The sequence below is a fragment of the Bubalus bubalis genome, chromosome 5, assembly GCF_019923935.1.
Source record: "Bubalus bubalis isolate 160015118507 breed Murrah chromosome 5, NDDB_SH_1, whole genome shotgun sequence".
In the NCBI taxonomy this organism is placed as follows: Eukaryota; Metazoa; Chordata; class Mammalia; order Artiodactyla; family Bovidae; genus Bubalus; species Bubalus bubalis.
Genome location: NC_059161.1, coordinates 55,140,518 through 55,160,644, shown reverse-complemented (window position 1 = coordinate 55,160,644; position 20,127 = coordinate 55,140,518). Strand labels below are relative to the sequence as shown.

General features: G+C 36.5%; 1 protein-coding gene across 1 annotated transcript in view; it reads right to left on the bottom strand.

Annotated features, from left to right (window-relative positions):
* AIDA (axin interactor, dorsalization associated) overlaps nucleotides 1-20,127 on the bottom strand; it is a 42,095-nt gene that overhangs the window by 4,962 nt on the left and 17,006 nt on the right. Inside the window, exons 5-7 of the mRNA XM_006057272.4 lie at nucleotides 14,897-14,960; nucleotides 14,547-14,653; nucleotides 985-1,107 (exon numbers count right to left, since the gene is read on the bottom strand). Coding sequence (XP_006057334.1) covers nucleotides 985-1,107; nucleotides 14,547-14,653; nucleotides 14,897-14,960 — 294 coding nt within the window. The remainder of the gene's footprint in view (nucleotides 1-984; nucleotides 1,108-14,546; nucleotides 14,654-14,896; nucleotides 14,961-20,127) is intronic.

The window sequence follows — 20,127 nt, the reverse complement described above, 5'->3', positions numbered from 1 at the left end:
TTGGTACTAATGAACCCATGGGTCTGAATGTTTCTATGATTGGCAAGCATTCCCTCCAGTTAATTTTAGTCCACATCTGTTTGATTTGTCTTAAACTGTAGGTTTATTAACTGTAGATTGAATTAACTGCGCAGTTATTTCTGAATAATAGTATGACAGTTTCATTCCCAGTCACCCAATAATTATTTTTAAAAGACTGTTGAGTGCCTTACAAGTAAACTGCTGTATAAAAAGCTTAGCAATGACAAAAGAATTCAACCATTGCAGTTTCCCTCTTAAACCAACGATCAAAAAAGTTGTTTTCAAGGAATAAACAGTTTGCCAACTTGAACAGTAGAAAAAAACAAATCCTAGGAGTAATCATGCTTAATAATGACAGTGACATAGTTAAGAATTAAAAAGTATTATCACTTGTCTAATGTCCTGCAGGATATATTCAGGGTGTAGAGTTTATGTATGCGTCCTGTTTCCCTATCTCCACTCATGATTCACTGAAGGCCGATTCTCATCCACCTCTGCACCGCCCTCCCATGTACAAACCTCTGTTGGACAGGAATGAGAGGGCCTGAAGTGGAGGCACAGGAAAACAGAGAGCAATGGGCTTTGCAAAGAAAACCACACATCCTTGGAAAGTGGGGGACCTTTCTTTAACTTGTTTCCTGAAGGATGTATCTACTATAAAAGACAGTGTGTCTGTGTAGTCAGCACCCCTGATGGAATTTGGAAGAATAAAAAGACACACAAAGAGAAAAAAACAAAAGCAACTCTGAGTATAAGTTATGGATGGGAAAATATTTTCTGTAAATCTCTGACAAATGTTTGGAGAAGGAATGATGACATCTTCCCAGGATTTTGCCTCACTATAAAATGAACTAAAATGAATTGTCACAGATAAAACCCCCTCACGAACCCCCCAAAAGTCCCAAATGAGAAGCAACACTTTAAAATTCACCAGAGAGAAGATAGGCATATGCAGTTACTGACCTTTTACACTAACTGTGATATAGGGATCAATGCATTGCCCGGCATCTTTCAGGCCAATTTTCTCAATCCTGATAGTGAGTAAGGTCATTCCTGGTTCTGATGGCAACCTTGGTAATAAAGTACCTGGCAACAGAGAAACAGCAATAAAAATGAGTTCCACCAATAATTCCAGGGTAAATATTTTAACAACATAGAGAAGATATTGCTTTGCTCTTAATTGGCTTAGTAACTAGGCAGGCATTATTCTGGTTACCAAAACTCCCAAACACTTGGTGTTATTCTTTTCAAATTCTTAATTATACATAAAATATATCTATACTTTCATACTCCATATTTAACATGAAAGCATAAATTACTAACTCAAGTTTGTTAAAAATTCCACTCCAGGAAGCTGAATTACAAATTACCATGTAATTAATAATGTATGTAATATATTCATACAATACTTACACTTCACATTTATTGCTATATATATAATACATCCCATATTTCAATGTGAAGTGGTAGAACAAAGACAGAAAAAGCTTTTTAAACATGTTACATTTTCCTAAAGCTTGAAAAATTTAATACCAGAATCAATCAACAAATCATTTACTATTAATGGAGGAAATAACTTATAACTTAATATTTATACATTTGATTGAATAACTTGACAGCCTCATTCCCCACTGCTTTCCTCACCCTGTCCTTTATGATCTACTCTGTCAGAAATCAGTCCTGCTGAGAACGCTACATAAAACCACGAGAGCAACTGTATGTTTGAAATCTTTTCTATAAATTGATTAAAGTTTTTAACACTGAAAAACCACTCGAAATCACATAAGAGCATTCCCTAGAGAAAACAATATGAAGAAAGAAATCACCTGTACAGTTTGTTCATTTATTTCAAATAACTGACGAGCAACAAATGCAAACAAAAGTTGATTTTAATATGTATATAGTACCAAAAATTATACAACCTAACATTTATAAAGGACATTAGCTGACATTCTTCACATTTCTATCCAACAATGTGTTATCCTGCTTTTATTTTTTTAAAGATTAAAAAAATTCATTTATTTATTTTGGGCTGTGCTGGGTCTCATTGCTGCATGCTGGCTTTCTCTAGTTGTGGCAAGCAGGGGCTACTCTCTGGCCACGGTGTGTGGGCTTCTCACTGCAGTGACTTCTCTCGTTGCAGAGCACAGGCTCTAGGCTGTGTGGGCTTCAGAAGCTGTGGTGCATGGGCTTAGGAGCTCCATGGCATGTGAAATCCTCCCAGACCAGGGATCAGACACGTGTCCTCTGCACTGCCAGGCAGATTCTTAACCACTGGACCACCTGGGAAGTCCTATCCTACTTTTAATGATTAAGTATTTGAAGTACATGAATCAATCAACTTACCACAATCAAAATACATTTAGTGACTGCAAACATGCTTGAGGAAATTTTAGACGGCAATGAAAATGTTCTCAAATTGGATCAAACGATAGATGCACAATATTATAGATTTATCAAGTCACTGAACTGTACACTTACAATGAGGGAATTTTAGGACATGAAAATTACTATAGAAATCTAAGAGTCTTAACTGGTAATACTTGGTTAAAGAAAATTTTGGCTAATGAAAAGGTAGAAAGATAAAAAGCAAAAAACCAAAACGGGACATTCACACCAGTATTTAATACCATTTCAGAAGTAACATTAACTTTCTCACATGGAATATTTTGCCATATATCAACATACTTTCAATAGTCACAGGTTTTCTTACACTAAAGATAAAAGGTCTTTATTGCACCCACTTAACCATTAAAAAAATTTTTTTTAATTGTGAATCTAACACATATTCAGAAAAGCAAATAAAATGAGTGCACAGCTTAATGAAAAGTTGGAAAGCAAGCATCTATGTAACCACCACTGAGGTCAAAAAGTAAAGCATGACCTCAGGAGCTCCCTTCTCTCCTCATCGAATGCTCTTTTGAATTCCTCCTCACCACCCTTTAAAATCACTACTAAAAAGCATCCCTGTATAATTATGTTTTGCCTGCTTTTGAACTTTAGATTTATCAAACTGCTGTCAGTAGCTGTAATTTGTTCAGTTTTATAACTGTATAGTATATAGGTTGTATAAACATACCACAGTTTTTGTATCCATTCTTCTGTTGATATGCATTTGAGATGCTTCAAGTTTTTGGAAACTGTTAACAATGCTGCTGCTATAAACATTCTTGGACACATAAGCACACATTTCCAAAGGGAGGAATTACTGAGTCACATGGTGTAGTACCTCCATGTCTGCTATGTAATTACAAACTATTTTCCAAAATGAGTATGCCAATTTCTACTCCTAGTACAATTCCCATTGTTCCACATCCTCACTAATGCTTGGAGTTGTCAGATTCTTCTTTTTAGCCAATTCAGGTGTGGAGAAACACCAATTTAGGTTTTGTGTTTTTTTTACATTTTTTAACTGGAATACAATTGCTTTACAATGTTGTGTTGGTTTCTGCCGAACAAGAACATGAATCAGCCATAATTATATATTTATCCCCTCCTTTCTGAGCCTCCCATGGCCCCACCCCTGGGTCATCAGAGAGCAGCAGACTTGGCTCCCTGTGCAACACAGCAGATTCCTACCAGCTATCTATTTTACACACGACAGTATATACATATATGTCAATGTTACTTTCTCAATTTGTCCCCAAACTAGTTTTAAGTATATTTTTCCAATGATTAATAAGGTTGAGCCCCTTTTCATTTAAAAATAAGCATTTGGATTTCCCTTTTTCTGAAGTGTCTGTTCAATTATTTTCCCCACTTTACTATCAAAATATTTACCTTTCTCTTACTGACTTGTAGGCATTCTCTAATATTCTGATATAAGCATTTTGTTGGATATTTTAATTTACATAATTTTTCAGTGGCTTCCCTTAAGAAAAAAAAACCTTTAAATTGAACGGTAATATGTTCAGGAAAGATATTACCAGCGTCCTAGAAGCCTGATCTGTGCCCCCAACACACACCCAGATCAATCACTCTTTCTCCCAAAGAGACAACAGCTAGTCTCGACTTTTAACACCAATATTAGTCCTGCATGTTTAGAATGTCTTTTCTGTTTATTCTAAATGCTAATGTACTCAAATCTCTCAGCCTCTAAATTCATTTATAGTCAGTGCTTTCTGTGTCCTATTCAAGAAATCTTTCCCTACTCCAAGGTCATGAAGGTATTCTTATAAGAATGTTTTGCCATTCACATTTAATTATATAATGCAGGTGGAATTAATTTTTTACTATGGCATGTGGTAGGAGCCCAATCTCACTCATTTCACATTGACACTCAATTGTCCCAGCACTGCTTATTTAATAGACTGTCATCTTACCCAAGGATCTGCATTGACAATAAGTGGGTCTGTTTCCAGGCTCCCCATTCTTTCACTGGACTGTTTATCTTTGCATCACTACCACAAGTGTCTTGATAACTATAATTTTACAAAAGTCTCAACATTTAAATTCTCCCACCTTGACATTATTCTTCAAGTCTTAACTACTTTCAGCCCTTTGCATGTCCATGTAAATTATAACAAGAGCTGTCAAATTCTTTAAAAAAAAAAAAAGCAAACAACAAAAACACTGTTAGGACTGTGGTGAAGTTCAGCTCAATTTTAGAAACGGTCACATCTTTACAAATTGCCTCTTCCAACCCATGAACTGGAATATCTCTCTCCACTGATTTAAGACTTCTTAATTTCTCTCAATAAATTTCTACTGTTTTCTTCATATGGGTTTTATACTTCTCTTGTTGGATTTATTAAACTATGTTGTTATTTTCTGATACTATTATAAATGTCAAAATATTTCATTTTCTAATTTACAAACAATAAATGCTAGAGAGGGTGCGGAGGAAAGGGAAGCCTCTAGCACTGTTGGTGGGAATGTAAACTGATACAGCCACTATACAGAGTAGTATGGAGATTCCTTAAAAAATCAGAAATAGAGCTATTATATGACCCAACTATCCTACTACTGGGCATATATCCTAAGAAAATCGTAACTGAAAGAGACACATGTACCCCAGTGTTCCCTGCAGCACTATTTACAACAGCTAGGACATGGAAGCAACCTAGATGTCCACTGACAAGATAAATGGATAAAGAAGCTGTGGTACATATATACAAAAGAATATTACTCAGGTATAAAAAGAACGCATTTGAGTCAGTTGTAATGAGGTGGATGAACCTAGAGCCTATTATACAGAGTGAAGTAAGTCAGAAAGAAAAATAAATATTGTATATTTATTGCATAAATATAAATGCATATATTGCATAATATAAATGCATAAATATGGAATCTAGAATGATGGTACTGATGAAGCTATTTGCAGGGCAGCAATGGAGACACAGACAGAAAGAACAGACTTACGGACACAGTGGGGAAGGAGAGGGTGGGGTGAATGGAGAGAGTAGCAAGGAAACATATACATTACCATATGTAAAAGAGCCAGTGGAAATTTGCTGTATGATGCAGAGCTCAACTCCTGGGCTCTGAGACAACCTAGAAGGTTGGGATGGGGTGAGAGATGGGAGGAGGTTCAAGAGGGAGGAGACGTATGTGTACCTATGACAGATTCATGTTGATGTATGGCAGAAACCAACACAATACTGTAAAGCAATTATCCTCCAATTAAGAATAAATTTAAAATATATCTCATTTTCTAAGCAACTGTTGCTTGCTTATAGAGATAAAATCCTTTTTTGGTACCTAATTTTCAAAAATCAAGCTATGATTGACATATATTAGTTTCAGGTACACAATGTAATGATTTGCTATTTGTATATTGTAAAATGATCACAATAAGTGTACAGAATCTGTTTTTATGTACAGATTTCACATCCAGGAACTCTGTTATTATTTCTCTGATAAATTTTGTTACTATTTCTATTGATCTATCTATGCAAAAGGCGGTTTTGTATGTTCTACATACATATTCATAAAACCTACAAATAATTTTTATCTATCTTTCTGTTTTTGGTCCTAGTGTGCTAAGACTTCTAGAATGTTGATGGAAAGAGGATATAGTAAACACGTTTTGTTCTTGATCTAAAAAGGAATGCTAAAGGACGATTTTGGCTCAAAGCATCCTTTAGAAAACATCCAGTGAAGTGTTCTGTTTTTAGCCTGCTAGAATTTTTAAAAATCAAGAAGAGACTTAAAGGAATTTTTAAAATAATTTTCATTTATTAATATTTTTAGTTTCGGCTGTGCTGGGTCTTCATTGCTGTGCAGGCTACTCTCCAGTTGTGGCGCGAGGGCTTCTCGCTGTGGTGGCTTCTCTTGCTTTGGAGCACAGGCTCTGGAGTACGCAGGCTTCAGCAGCTGTGGTTCCCAGGCTCTAGACAACAGGCTCAATAGTTGTGATGCATGGGCACGTGGGATCCTCCTGGGCCATGGACTGAACCCATCTCTCCTGTAGTGGCAGGCAGATTCTTAACCACTGAGCCACCAGGAAGTCCAAGAGATTTATTCAGAAAATTATGAGATATTCCTCTTTACTCTGCCAATGTGAATTGCCTTGATATACTTTACTTATATAACAACATATTCTGAAAAATCATCAGTTCATGGAGATTTTCCTAACTATTATCTATAGTATACTATAGTGTTACTCAGCCAACCTACATATGGCAGTTAGTTTGTTCTAGTACTTTATTATTACAGATTATACAGAAATAAACAACCTGGTACATATGCAAAGTTTTCTTCATATTACTGGAGGTATATCTTGAAAATAAATTCCTGAGTGAGATTGCTGGACCTGAGAATAAATGTGTATTTCTGTTGTTACTGTTAAATCATCCTGAACTCCCCTTCAAAGGGACTGTATTATTTTGTACTTCCACCAGCAGTGGATGAAAATCTGTCATCCTCAGAGTTAAAGTAGTTCTAGAGTATCTCTTCACATGTTTAAGAGCTATTTGTACATCTTTGTATGTCTGTATGTGTGTGTGTACTGTCTGGTCATGTTTTTTCTCAGACTTTAAATATGCCTGTGGTCTTTGTTCATGCAACTCAAACTTTTTACTTCTATTATTAAGGATGTTAGGCCCTTGTCTTTTTTACTTTGATTATGGCTTTTTTTTTCTTTCTTTTTTTGACAGTGAAAAGTGGTTTCTTATCCAATATCCAAAGTCAATGATAGATTTTCTTTCTTTGAGACTATGTTTCTCCCAGTTCAGTTGTTCAGTTGTGTCTGATACTTTGAGACCCTATAGACTGCAGCATGCCATCACCAACTCCCAGAGCTTGTTCAAACTCATGTCCATCAAATTGGTGATGCCATCCAACCATCTCATCCTTTGTCGTCCCCTTCTCCTCCTGCCTTCAATCTTTCCCAGCATCATGGTCTTTTCCAATAAGTCAGTTCTTCGCATCAGGTGGCCAAAGTATTGGAGCTGCAGCTTCAGTCCTTCCAATTGAATATTCAGGAGTGAGTTCCTCTAGGATGGACTGGTTTGATCTCCTTGCAGTCCAAGGGACTCTAAAGAGTCTTCTCCAAAACCACAGTTCAAAAGCATCAATTCTTCCACACTCAGCTTTCTTTATGGTCCAACTCTCACATCCATACATGACTAAGGGAAAAACCATAGCTTTGACTATACGGACCTTTGTTGGCAAAGCAATGTCTCTGCTTTTTAATATGCTGCCTAGGTTTGTCATAGATTTTCTTCTAAGGAGTAAGTGTCATCTAATTTTATGGCTGCAGTCACCATGTTTTTCCTAACTGAACATTAAAACTAGTTTTACTTTTGGATGAGTTTCATAATCTATAATCATCTAGCTCTTTTAGTTGAAGTGAGTCAATGGGATGACATTTCTTTCCTTGTTACCAGCAAACTTTTCTGCCTCAGACCACATTAAAATCTAACTGGTAAATATATTTCTAACAATGCAATACAAAGGCAGTGATTTCAAGCTGAAAGATAATTAATTTATTCAGCTTAATTATTCTATAATTCAAAGTAGGGTGAAAACACTCCATCACATGAAGATTGAGTTTTACCCTCTTTGTTGCTGTTTAGTCGCTAAGTCATGTCCAACTCTTTTGCAAGCCTATTACCCTCTTTGTACCTTATTAAAGACTATCTGCAAGTTGACTATAATTGAAGACTACAAATGATATAGAATGGTAACTATTCAAGCTATTTCATGATAGTTTCCAAGATGCTCTCTCCCTGTATCACTAACTACTACACACTCTGAGTCTCAGTTCCAGCTAGATTACCTGTGCTGAAATCCCTTAGCCTTTTTTTGTTCATCCATAATTTTTAAGAAAAAAATTCTTAAAGAGATGGGATACCCAGATCACCTTACCTGTCTCCTGAGAAACCTGTATGTGGGTCAAGAAGCAACATTTAGAACCAGACATGGACAGCTGTCTGGTTCAGAATTGGGAAAGGAGTGTGACAAGGCTGCTGTATATTGTCACCCTGCTTATTTAACTTATATGCAAAGTACATCATGCAAAATGCTAGGCTAGACGAAACACAAGGTGGAATGAAGACTGCCGGGAGAAATAGCAATAACCTCAGATATGCAGCTAACACCACCATTATGGCAGAAGGTGAAAAGGAACTGGGGAGTCTCTTGATGAAAGTGAAAGAGGAGAGTGAAAAAGCTGGCTTAAAAATTAATATTCAAAAAAACGAAGATCATGGCAAGCAGTCCCATCACTTCATGGCAAATAGATGGGGCAACAATGGAAACAGTGACAGATTTTATTTTCTTGGGATCCCAAATCACTGTGGATGGTGACTGTAGCCATGAAATTAAAAGGCACTTGCTCCTTGGAAGAAAAGCTATGGCAAACCTAGAGAGTGTATTAAAAAGCAGAGATGTCACTTGGCTGACAAAGGTCTATATAGTCAAAGCTATGGTTTTCCCAGTAGTCATGTAGATATGGGAGTTGCACCATAAAGAAGGCTGTGCTGAAGAATTGATGCTTTTTAATTACAGTGCTGGAGAAGACTCTTGAGAGTCCCTTGGACTTCAAGAAGATCAAACCAGTCAATCCTAAAGGAAATCAACCCTGAGTATTCATTGGAAGGACTGATGATGAAGCTGAAGCTCTAATACTTTGTCCACCTGATGTGAAGAGCCAACTCACTGGAAAAGACCCTGATGCTGGGAAAGACTGAAGGCAAGAGAATAAGAGGGCAGCAGAGGATGAGACGGTTAGATAGCATCATCAACTCAATGGACATGAATCTGAGCAAACTCCAGGAGAAACTGGAGGACAAAAGAGCCTGGCATGCTGCAGTTCACGGGGTCACAGTCAGACATGACTGAGCGACTCAACAACAACAACAACTCTAACCATAATTATGTCGGCTTTGTCTTATTGACTGCGTATTAAGCAACTTGAAAGGCAAATCTAGATAATGGTATTGAATTGTGTGGTATTAGTAATATACAGATCTTTTTAAAATGAATTTTGAATTTCACAGCTCTAAAGGTTATATTATGTTCTAGTAGACAAATGGCTAGACAATATATATAGATGCACTGTCTTACATGACATGTGCATGAAAGAAGATAAAATAATAGTATAATACCACACCAGCTATAGCTCCTGGGTTACATGAGAAAGGTAGCATGTTTGTGTACCAAAAGTAAAACCATATGATAATTAGACATCACAGCACTACGTTAAAAGATTTATAAATGTAAAACTGAAATATTCAACTATATAAAGTAATATGAGAAAAAGTAATTACACTCATAAAATGAAGACTATAATCAGGATAAGAAATGACCATACATGATCTGGTATAAACTAAGCTTTTCCAACTAGAACTAAATAATTTGCTCTTAGTTCTAGGACAAGGATCAAAAATAACAAATGTTCTTCTATGTGGAAGTACTGCATAAATAACAAATATTCAACACTTACAGGACACTTACTATGTATCAACTAATTTAATCCACATAAGAACTCCATGACATAGGTGTTAATGTCAGTCCCATTTACTTAGAAGTGAAACTGAGATCCAGAAAAGTTAAGTAACCTGTTCTCTATTACACAGTAGTCTGGTCCTAGAGTACATGTTTTTAACTACCTTGTCTCATTTGCCATTTTTGTAATTTAATTGTCCATAAAGCCAATAAAGGCTAAAAAAGAGGGGCTTTCCTGGTACTCAGCAGGCAAAGAATCCCCCTGCAATGCAGGAGACCTCAGTTCAACTCCTGGGTCAGGAAGATCCCCTGGAGAAGGGATAGACAACCCACTCCAGTATTCTCGGGTTTCCCTGGTAGTTCCGATTGTAAAGAATTCACCTTCAATGCAGACCTGGGTTTGATCCCTGGGTTGGGAAGACCCCCTAGAGAAGGGCATGGCAACCCACTCCAGTCTTCTTGCCTGGAGAATCTCCATGAACAGAAGAGCCTGAGGGCTCAAAGAGTCAGACATAACTAAGTGATTGAACTGAAGCCTACCTTTAGAAAAATTAAGCTCTATTTTGGCTCAAGCCAATTATTAAACAAAAATTTATGTTTTCCATATGAATTTTTAAATTTTTGAAAAGGAAAGAGATGAATATTAAAAAGAAAGATAATACCTACCCCCTATTCCCCACCTACCCCAATTAAAGGTTGGTCAAAAAGTCACTTTCTATTTGAAATGGGAAAAAACTATTCTGGGTCACAAATTCCATTCCTTATTCCTCTTTAGCCTAACAGCAGTGTTGGTTAACACAACTGTACACATTTATCAACAAGCATAAACCTGCACGCTAAAAAGGGTGAATTCTGTATATATAAATAGAATCTCATAGACTCGACTTTTTAAACAAATCCCAAGAAACTTATAATTCAATAAATTATATAGAAACAAAGATAATAAATAAAAAGAAAAAAATCACAACAATTTCTAGAACCATCTTGCCATCAAAATGCAGACACAGACTGAGCATCACTGAAATCTTGGATTCTCTCAGTGTAACAAGGAAAAGAAAATGTTTTCTGCTTTCCAGTTAAGTAAAAAGTTAAATGCCATCTTGCTACGTCAATGAATATTATTTTAAAAGTTATTTTTTAATGACACTTATGGCTCAGATGATAAAGAATCTGCCTGCAATGTGGGAGACCCAGGTTCAATCCCTGGGTCAGGATGATCCCCTGGAGAAGGGAATTGCTACCCACTCCAGTATTCCTGCTTGGAGAATTCCATGGACAGAGGCTACAAGCCATGGGGTCACAAGGAGTTGGACACTACTGGGCAACCGACACTAACACATAGGCCCTGAACAATAATGACCCCAAACTAAATACAGTTAATTAAACTACATGTACTTTTTTGAAAAAGAAATTCAGAGACTAGAAGGATTCAGTAAGCTTTCTCTACCTCTGAAATGCATTATCACAATACTATATCAGAATACAAAAATCTATTAAGTTTAGGTTTAATCTTACATAGCAAATGGATTTAATTTATGGTAAAAGTTTCTTTCAACTCAGCAATCTGAAACCCATAAAAATCTTGATCTGTCTGTATAGCAAATATGTGGACAACCAAATCAGATAGAAATTTATAGTAGTGGAAGCTTCAGCAATTACAATACATGGGTTGAAAACAGAATTACAACTATTTAGTTAAGTAAAACAGCAAGAAAATTTCTTTCACAATCTCAGCAATTTTGACATTTTCTACATATATAACAAAAGCAAGAAAAATACATCTCTCTTCATAAAGTAAGTATATTAGGAATAATGCCCTTATACTGAAAAACACATTATTAACAATAATAGCTACCATCAACAGTAATTTTCCCAGTAATCCTATACTGTAGTATTGTTCCCTCCACTGAAAGGTGATGAGGATGAAAATAACCACCTCACAAATATTCAGCATATGACAGGGACTGGGCTAAAAGCTTTATATGCAGTACCTTATTTAATCTTCACAGGAACCTTATGACGTAGGCATGATTATCAATTCATTTTATAAATAAAAGAGAAATTGAAGTTCAGACTGGTTTAAGAATAGGTGCAACCAGGACTTCTCTGGTGGTCTAGTGTTTAAGGCTCCTCTGTCCCAATGTGGGGTTAGGGTAGAGGGGGCAGGTTTGATCCCTGGTCAGGGAACTAGATTCCATACGCCACAACTAAGAGTTCATACGCCAAAACTAAGAGTTTGCAAGCCACAACTAAAGATCCTGCATGCTGCAACTAAGACCCTACACAGCCAAATAAACAAATAACAAAAATGAAAAAAAAAAAAAGAAACAGAACAGGTGCAACTAGTAATGTACTAAGATTAGACTCAAGCCCCGTGTCTGTTGGTTTGAACCTACACTGCTTCTACCCCATAATGCCTCCACCCCAAGGGGCATAATAAACACTGAAATGGTACTATTATTATTGTATTACTTTATTGCACTTCACAGCTATTGCATTTTTTACAAACTGAACATTTGTGGTAACCCTGTGTCAAGCAAGTCTACTGGTGCCATTTTTCTAACAGCATTTGTTCACCTCGCGGCTCAGTGTCACATTTTGATCATTCTTGCAATATTTCAAACTTTTTCATTATTTTTATATTTGTTACAGTGACTGATAACCTGTGATCTCTGATGTTACTATTGTTAATTGCAGATGTAGTAGAATTAACAAGAGAACTAGAATAAGATGTGGACCCTGAAGATGTGACTGGACTGTTCCAATTTCCTAAAACTTTAACAGATGAGGACTGCTTTGTATAGATGAACAAAGAAAGTGCTTTCTCAAGATGGAATCTACTCCTGGTAAGGATGCCATGAAGACTATTAAAATGACAACAAAAAATTTAGAATGTTATGCAGAATTAGTGGATAAACAGTGGCAAGACTTGAGAATTGACTCCGATTTTGAAAGAAGTTCTATGATGGGTGAAATGCTATGAAATAGCACTGCATGCTACAGAGAAACTGTGAAAGGAAGAGTCAATCTAGGTGGCAAACTTCACTGCTGTCTTAGTTAAGAAGTTGTCACAGCTACTCCAGCCTTCAGCAACCAGCACCCTGATGTCAGCAGCCATCAACACAAGACCCTCTAACAGCAAGCAGGTTGTGACTAAAGCCTCAGATGATGGTTAGCATTGTTTAGCAATAAAGTATTTTTTATAGCACAGGGAACTAGTCAATATCTTGTAATAAGCTATAATGGAAAATAATCTGAAAAATAATATATGTGCATCACTTTGCTGTGTACCTGAAGCACTGTAAATCAACTATACTTCAATAAAAAATATATACAATGAAATACAAAAAATTTTTTTAGACATAATGCTTATCAAACACTTAACAGACTGTATATGTATTGTATGTATGTATGTAACAGACTGTAATGTACTGTATATGTAACTTTTACATGCACTGGGAAATCAAAAAATTCGTGTGACTCACTTTCTTGCAATACTCACTTTATTGTCATCTGGAACTGAACCTGTAGTATTACCAAGGTCTGCCTGTACTTTTGTTACCAAGAACGTTATCAGGATAACACATAAATTGTATCTAGCTGTATTTTAAAGCTTTTGGAGTCTATTATAAAATACATCACAATATATCAGCATATTACACTAAAGTGAACTAACTGACCAGAAATGAAAACTGTGTGCTGTGTAAGAACAGAACAGAGTAGAACAGTGATGGGAGAAATAAGAAATTTATCCAGTGTGCCTGCTTAGGTTATTGACAGGCAGGGAAGATCAGCTGTAAATAAAAAGCCTCACCATTATTTACTTTCTTTAAAACAAATGGGAAGAAAAAGGCATTTGCTCAGTAGCCATTCTCCCTGAGTCCAGTTTTTAACGACCAAATTTGATAGTGAACCGAAAAAGAGTTAACACAGCAGGTCTGAGACAGTCACTCTTAGAAAGGCCTGACTACAAGGGCAGCCCCTGACTAGCATCTGGGAATCTGGATTTTGGGAGGGTTGCTACTACCTCTGATAAGAATGGTCACTGTGTCTACATTTTTCTTACAAACAATATGGTTTATGCTGAATTATCTGCTTTCTTTCTGGGAGTCTGGAATTTTGGTCAGTGCTAGGCAGAAGGTGTCTATGTAACAGCTCTGGGCATAGAGTCCCTTATGTGCTTCCCACTTCAAGGGACACTTCACAAGTGTCGTTAGAATTTGCCACTAGAGGAATCAAGTACAAGCTGTGTGACTCCACTGGGAGAGGACTCCTGGAAGCTTGCACCTGGTTTCCTCTGGACTTCGCTCACATACATTTTCCCTTGGCTGGTTTTGTGCCTGTAATTCTTTTTCTGGGATAAAGCACAGCTGTGAGTTACAGCAACATGCTGAGTGAGTCCCCCTAGTGAACTCGGAACCTGAGTGTGCTCTTTCGGATCCCAACACAGATAGTAAGATAATTCCAGGCTATACCTATAAAACAGTTACTGCCGATTAACATGACCATCAAATTTTGCCTAAAATGGACATGCACCCTGGAGAGGTTTTACTCCCACTAGCAAATACTAAAGTAGGTTCCAAAAACTTTGACTGTAAATTAAGCCATGAATATTTTTAACAATTGATACTTACCGGGAACTCTGGCAGGAAAGGAATCAGGAGATCCTGCTCCAGCACCACCCTCTTCTTCATCTTCTTCAAATTCCAAATTCTCTTCTTCACCAGGTGCTAAAATTCTTCTACATGCGAAAGGACAGAAAAAACAGTGAGCTACAAAACCAAATATACAAGAGAAGCCAAATAGCTACTCATTTCCCAGGTAAAATGTTGATATAAAAAATGCTGACATAAAATGCTAATATGTTGGATTAATGATATCAATGATACTAACATTGATATGATACATCCAGAAATATCTGAAAAATAGGTATAAAATAAGATGATAAAATAAGAAGACAAATACTGGTGCTAATTTATTTTACCTTAAAGGGACAGGCTGAACATCAAATGGGAATTCTTTATTATATGTAAGAATATTCTTTAGGACTAGAATAAAAAGAGAAAGACACATGAATTATGTCATGAATCAGAATAAAAAAATTTATTGTAAGTGACTGATTTTAGCCAATTTTACCATGCCTATTAATATGTATGTGTGTGTGTGTGTGTGTGTGTGTGTGTGTTCAATTGCTCAGTCGTGTCTGATTCTTTGTGACCCTATGGACCACAGCCCACCAGGCTCCTCTGTCCATGGGTTTTCCCCAGCAAGAATATTGGAGTGGGTTGCCATTTCCTCTTCCAGAGGATCTTCCAGACCCAGGGATCGAACCAGTGTCTCCTGCACTGCAGGCCGATTCTTTACCGCTGAGCCACTGGGGTGTCTATTAATACTTTAAATATTCCCAATCTTATCATCCAAAGCCACAATGCACTTGTCCATTGAATATCTTAGCAAAATGAAAATATTCACACTTCAGAGTACTGTTAGAACTCCAAGGAAGGTAACTTCCAGAGTCTCAGAGCGCTTAGGGAAAGTGAACTCCAAAATAGTTCTAAGTACAAAATCCAAGGTGAGACATGGGGCACCTGAGAAAGACAATATCTCCTCCCTGGAGTACTTTAATTAAAAGACTGGTGTCAAAGATGACCAATGAGAGGGATATGAGCCTATCTTATTCTATGTCTTGATTAGTCTTCCCCTCAACTCCACAAAACTGGTAAAGTTTATAGTAGTGAGGTTATAATTCTCATAAACCTTTACCATAGTTTATTATACATATGTAATGTATACATACATATATGCTTACATACAGGCTCATGCATGCTCAGTCACGTCTGACTCTTTGTGACCCCATGGATACTGTAGCCTGCCAGGCTCCTCTGTTCATGGGATTCTCCAGGCAAGAAAACTGGAGTGGGTTGCCATTTCCTTCTCCATATATATGCACACACAAACACAAAGAGGGATTTATCCTCAAGAGAAGTCTTTAAACAATCTCTTGTATTACAACCTCCTGTATTATGGTTGTGGTCAGTGATTATATCCAGGCAAGGAAACTTAAAAACAGAGATGCTCTACAATTCTACCTACATTTGGAGAGGTGCTTCATAGCTTGTCTTACAGATTGCCAGTATCTACCTGCAGTTATATGAAGGTAAAGTAATGGCATTAATTGTGCAATTCAAAATGTTTCTGTGAGTTTATACTCAACTGATTTATTCTAATTTTGGAATCTTACAGTTTAGAGCTGAAATAGGTATGGATGTTGTCATCCTCAAAAAGAAAATCCCTGAGTACAGGTTGCAATTACATGCCTTACTCCCACAGGAGTCAAATGTGTTTATCATACTTCTTCTAATATATGCACTCCTACTAAGCCCTTCAGGGAGAGAAGTCTGAGACTTGTGTCTATATTTTCACTCATTCTTATTCTCTCTCTCCTTCCAACTCCTACCCTCCTTCCTCTTTCTCTCTTCTTCTCAACAAATGAGTACTGAGTGCTAAGATATGGCAGTGATAGAGACAGAGTGTTCTCACCTTCAAACGGATGTTAGACCCTAGCCAGGAAAAGCAGACAATAACAAGCCACAAAATGAACAAGATGATGTTAAGACTGTGGCTGAAGGACCCAGAGGATGCTTGTGTAAGTGGAGTAGAAGGATTACTTCAGCTGAAGTGAACAGAGTAGGCTGCTTAAACCTGAATTATTAGAAGACATTTGAGCCATGACCTGGATGAGAAGAAATGTTCACAAGCAGCTCTGGGTTAAGGGCTCTCCAAGTATTAAAAGAACAGGGCAGAGCAACAGCAAAGGCTCTGCAGCAGGAGTTTGTTCAAGGAATGGAGAGGACCACAAAGCTGAAGTCTGATAAGCAAAGGGCAAGTGGCAAATGATCTGAATCAGATCTTAGCCCTCCCATGATGTTAATGACTTGAGCATTCATGTAACTACTCTGAATCTCAGCTTCCCCAGTTCCAAAATCATATTCTACCTTTCTTCACAGATTGTTGAGAGAATTAAATAACATAACATGACATTGCATAGGAACACTTACAGTACAAGTAAAGTCTATATTATTATATGGTAATTTATTCTGTCCATAGTTCTCCCTATCTGACTGACTAGAATCCTATTATTTTAGATCTAAGAAGGACTATTTTTCAAATTTTAAGAATGTCACCTCTAAACTTGGTGCATGACTGTTTATTGTGAGTAAACTATTCATTCAACTCAAATATCAGATAATCACAAAGTATTGTTCTAGATGCTGAAAATAGGAAATGGGTGACAAGATTATGCATATTTATATCAGCAATGACCACATTTTAATAGTGAAAAGGAAAAAGTCAACCCTTAAAATGTAAACAAAACATCAATGAAACAGCTGAAAATCATATTACTTACTAAGAATATCCTGAATTTGTATTATAATAGAAGAATTAAACAGCATTTTCTTTTCTTAGGTATCAAAGTTTTGAAAAGGAAACGTCTGTTTTGGCATAAATAGCCTCTTCTTTATTTTGTATTTACAAGTATACAGTATATCAGATATTTAACTTATATGAATAATTTTGAAAGAAAAATAACAGCACCTTTCTTACTTTCTGTAATTGCAGGATGGCTTTCCATTTTCACCAACTGGGGAATAACAGGGATTCTAATGTCGTTTTAAAATAAGATTCTACATAAACTTATCATAGGATTTTTCTTCTAATATGAATCTTGATATTTTCTGTAGAGAAGAGGAGAAGCTAGTTTATAATTTCATGGAAGGGGTGATCCTGAGTGTGGAGTCCACCACGACTGGGGACTAACTGGTTCATTCAGTAGGAATAATGCACACAGGCCCCCTGAATGCTGACTTGATGGCATACCCTCTACTGGTGAGCACTCAGCACTCCCCGCCTACGCTCATGGAGCATGGCCTGCCACCCTCTTGAATCTGACACTAAAAATCACACACACACGCCCCAAACGTATTTCTTTTTTTTTCCTTGTAGCTAGTTTTCATTTTTGTGGTAGGAAAATGAGCAAGTGCTTCCCATCTGAAAGTTTATTTTAAAATACGGGAAACAATTCCCTGTAGACATTTAACTCTATTCAATTTAAAAATTTGCCGAGTTCATACTATAGGCAAAGCATTGAATGAGGCTCTGTGGGGAAAATACAAAGGTTATTCATAATACTCTTGAGAAAATAAATAAATATTAGTGAGAATAGTACAGGGAAGACTATGACAGTAGCTATAAAAAGTGCTCCTATAAAGAACATGAGACAGAGTCTAATTACTGCTAAGGAGAGAAGAAAAAGCTTTCAGGGCAAGGTGGGATTTCTTTGGGGCCTTGAAAGTTTAATTAATGGAAGGGAATTTTACAGTTTATGGGTTGGTCATAGGGGGTATATTTGAGTAAGAAGTAGTGTATTACTAAGCATTAACATAAAATTAAATTAACTATTACGTTCAGGATCTTAGCTTTAGTATGAATTTCAGATAGGGTTACAAAGAGATTTTAAAAATCTTGAAGGAAAAATACATTAGCAAAATAAACCAACTAAGACCAACAAGTTGAAAGATACAGTCATTTGTTAATTTTCCCTTCCTTACATTATTAGAAGAGGCAGAGGCCAGGTTGACTAAGAACACTTAATTTGAAATATAGTCAAATACCAATTTATTGAAAATGTTTAATTCTTGTAAAATAAATTTTATAAATTCAAGCTTAATTACAGGGCATAGCCTACTGAGATACAACATACACATTTAAGTTTAAGAGGCAAGAAGCAAATTAAAATCATCTAAAATAAGTACCAGGAAGGGAGAAGTCCAAATGAGGAACTTTATATAAAATCAAAATGTAATAAAAAAAGAATCCAAATTACTCTCTTTCCTCTCTATTCCCACCCCAAATCTTACAAACAAACAAATCAGAAAACAAATGTAGATTTCAGTTCAATCTTCCACAAACACATGGGTCAATAATCTCTCAGGAGTTTGACCTGAAGAATCATAGATCTCAAGGACTGATGTCAATATTGCATGATTACAAGTATTAATAACAGTGTAATGGTAGGAATGTAGGCTTTGAGATCACTTCAAACCCAACCCAGTTAGAGCATTTACAAGCTGTAAAATCATGGGCAAGTGTCAGCAAAATGTGGTCGAGTCTATTTATCTGAGTGTTTGGCACATTCCTGCTACTCTAAAAAATGGTGATCATTATTACCATTACACAACAAGAGAGTCTATGAGGTAACAGGGGGAAAAATTGAGTGTGTCCATGGAAAGAGATAATAAACATCTGATTATAAGTGTTTACAGTCTTTATAGTGAACCTACATATTCTTAAGTTTTATTTGGAAACAAATTGAAAAGAGATGGAAAATAGTTACTAAATGAGGATCCCAAATCCTCATTATTCTTATCATTTAAAATTGAACATTTCTAATTTTCTTCAGAAACATAACTCAGATATCCTCAATGCAGCTGAAATCTTTTTTTAAAAGAACCCACCTTCCAATGCAGGAGACACAAGAGATGTGGGTTTGATCCCTGGGTTGGGAAGATTCACTGGAGGAGGAAATGGCAACCCACTCCAGTATTCTTGCCTAGAAAATTCCATGGACAAAGGAGCCTGACGGGCTACAGTCCATGGGGTCACAAGAATCGGACGTGACTGAGTGAGCCCAAATGTGTTTTTCTTAAAATAATCTTATATACAGGCACTTACAAGAGACCAATTATTGTATGATTACATTTATATGAAACATTCAGAATAGGCAAATTTATAGAGACAAAAAGTAGATTAGTGGTTGTCTAGGGCTGGGAATCAGGGGAAGCTAGAGGGAAATGAGTGAATGCTAATGGATACAGGGTTTCTTTATGGGGTGATTAAAAAATGTCCTAAAATTGACTGTGGTGATATTCAATACTTGTGCCCTTGCCTATATTTCAAACATTTCCTCTAAGAGAACATTCATTTGAACCAGCAAAAAAGCTTCATCTAGCACATCCTAACCACCAAAATATTTGAAGGAATTGTTTACTTAAAAAAAAAATTTAGGAAGGAAAATGAGGACAATAAGGAAAGATTTTATAAAGCAGTTCAAACAGCTGGGCTGCAGTTTTCAGTGACATTCAGTATCAACAGGCATCAATGACTATAACTTTATACTTTCCAGTAGAATCCACTGTAAATGTTTACTACAGTAAT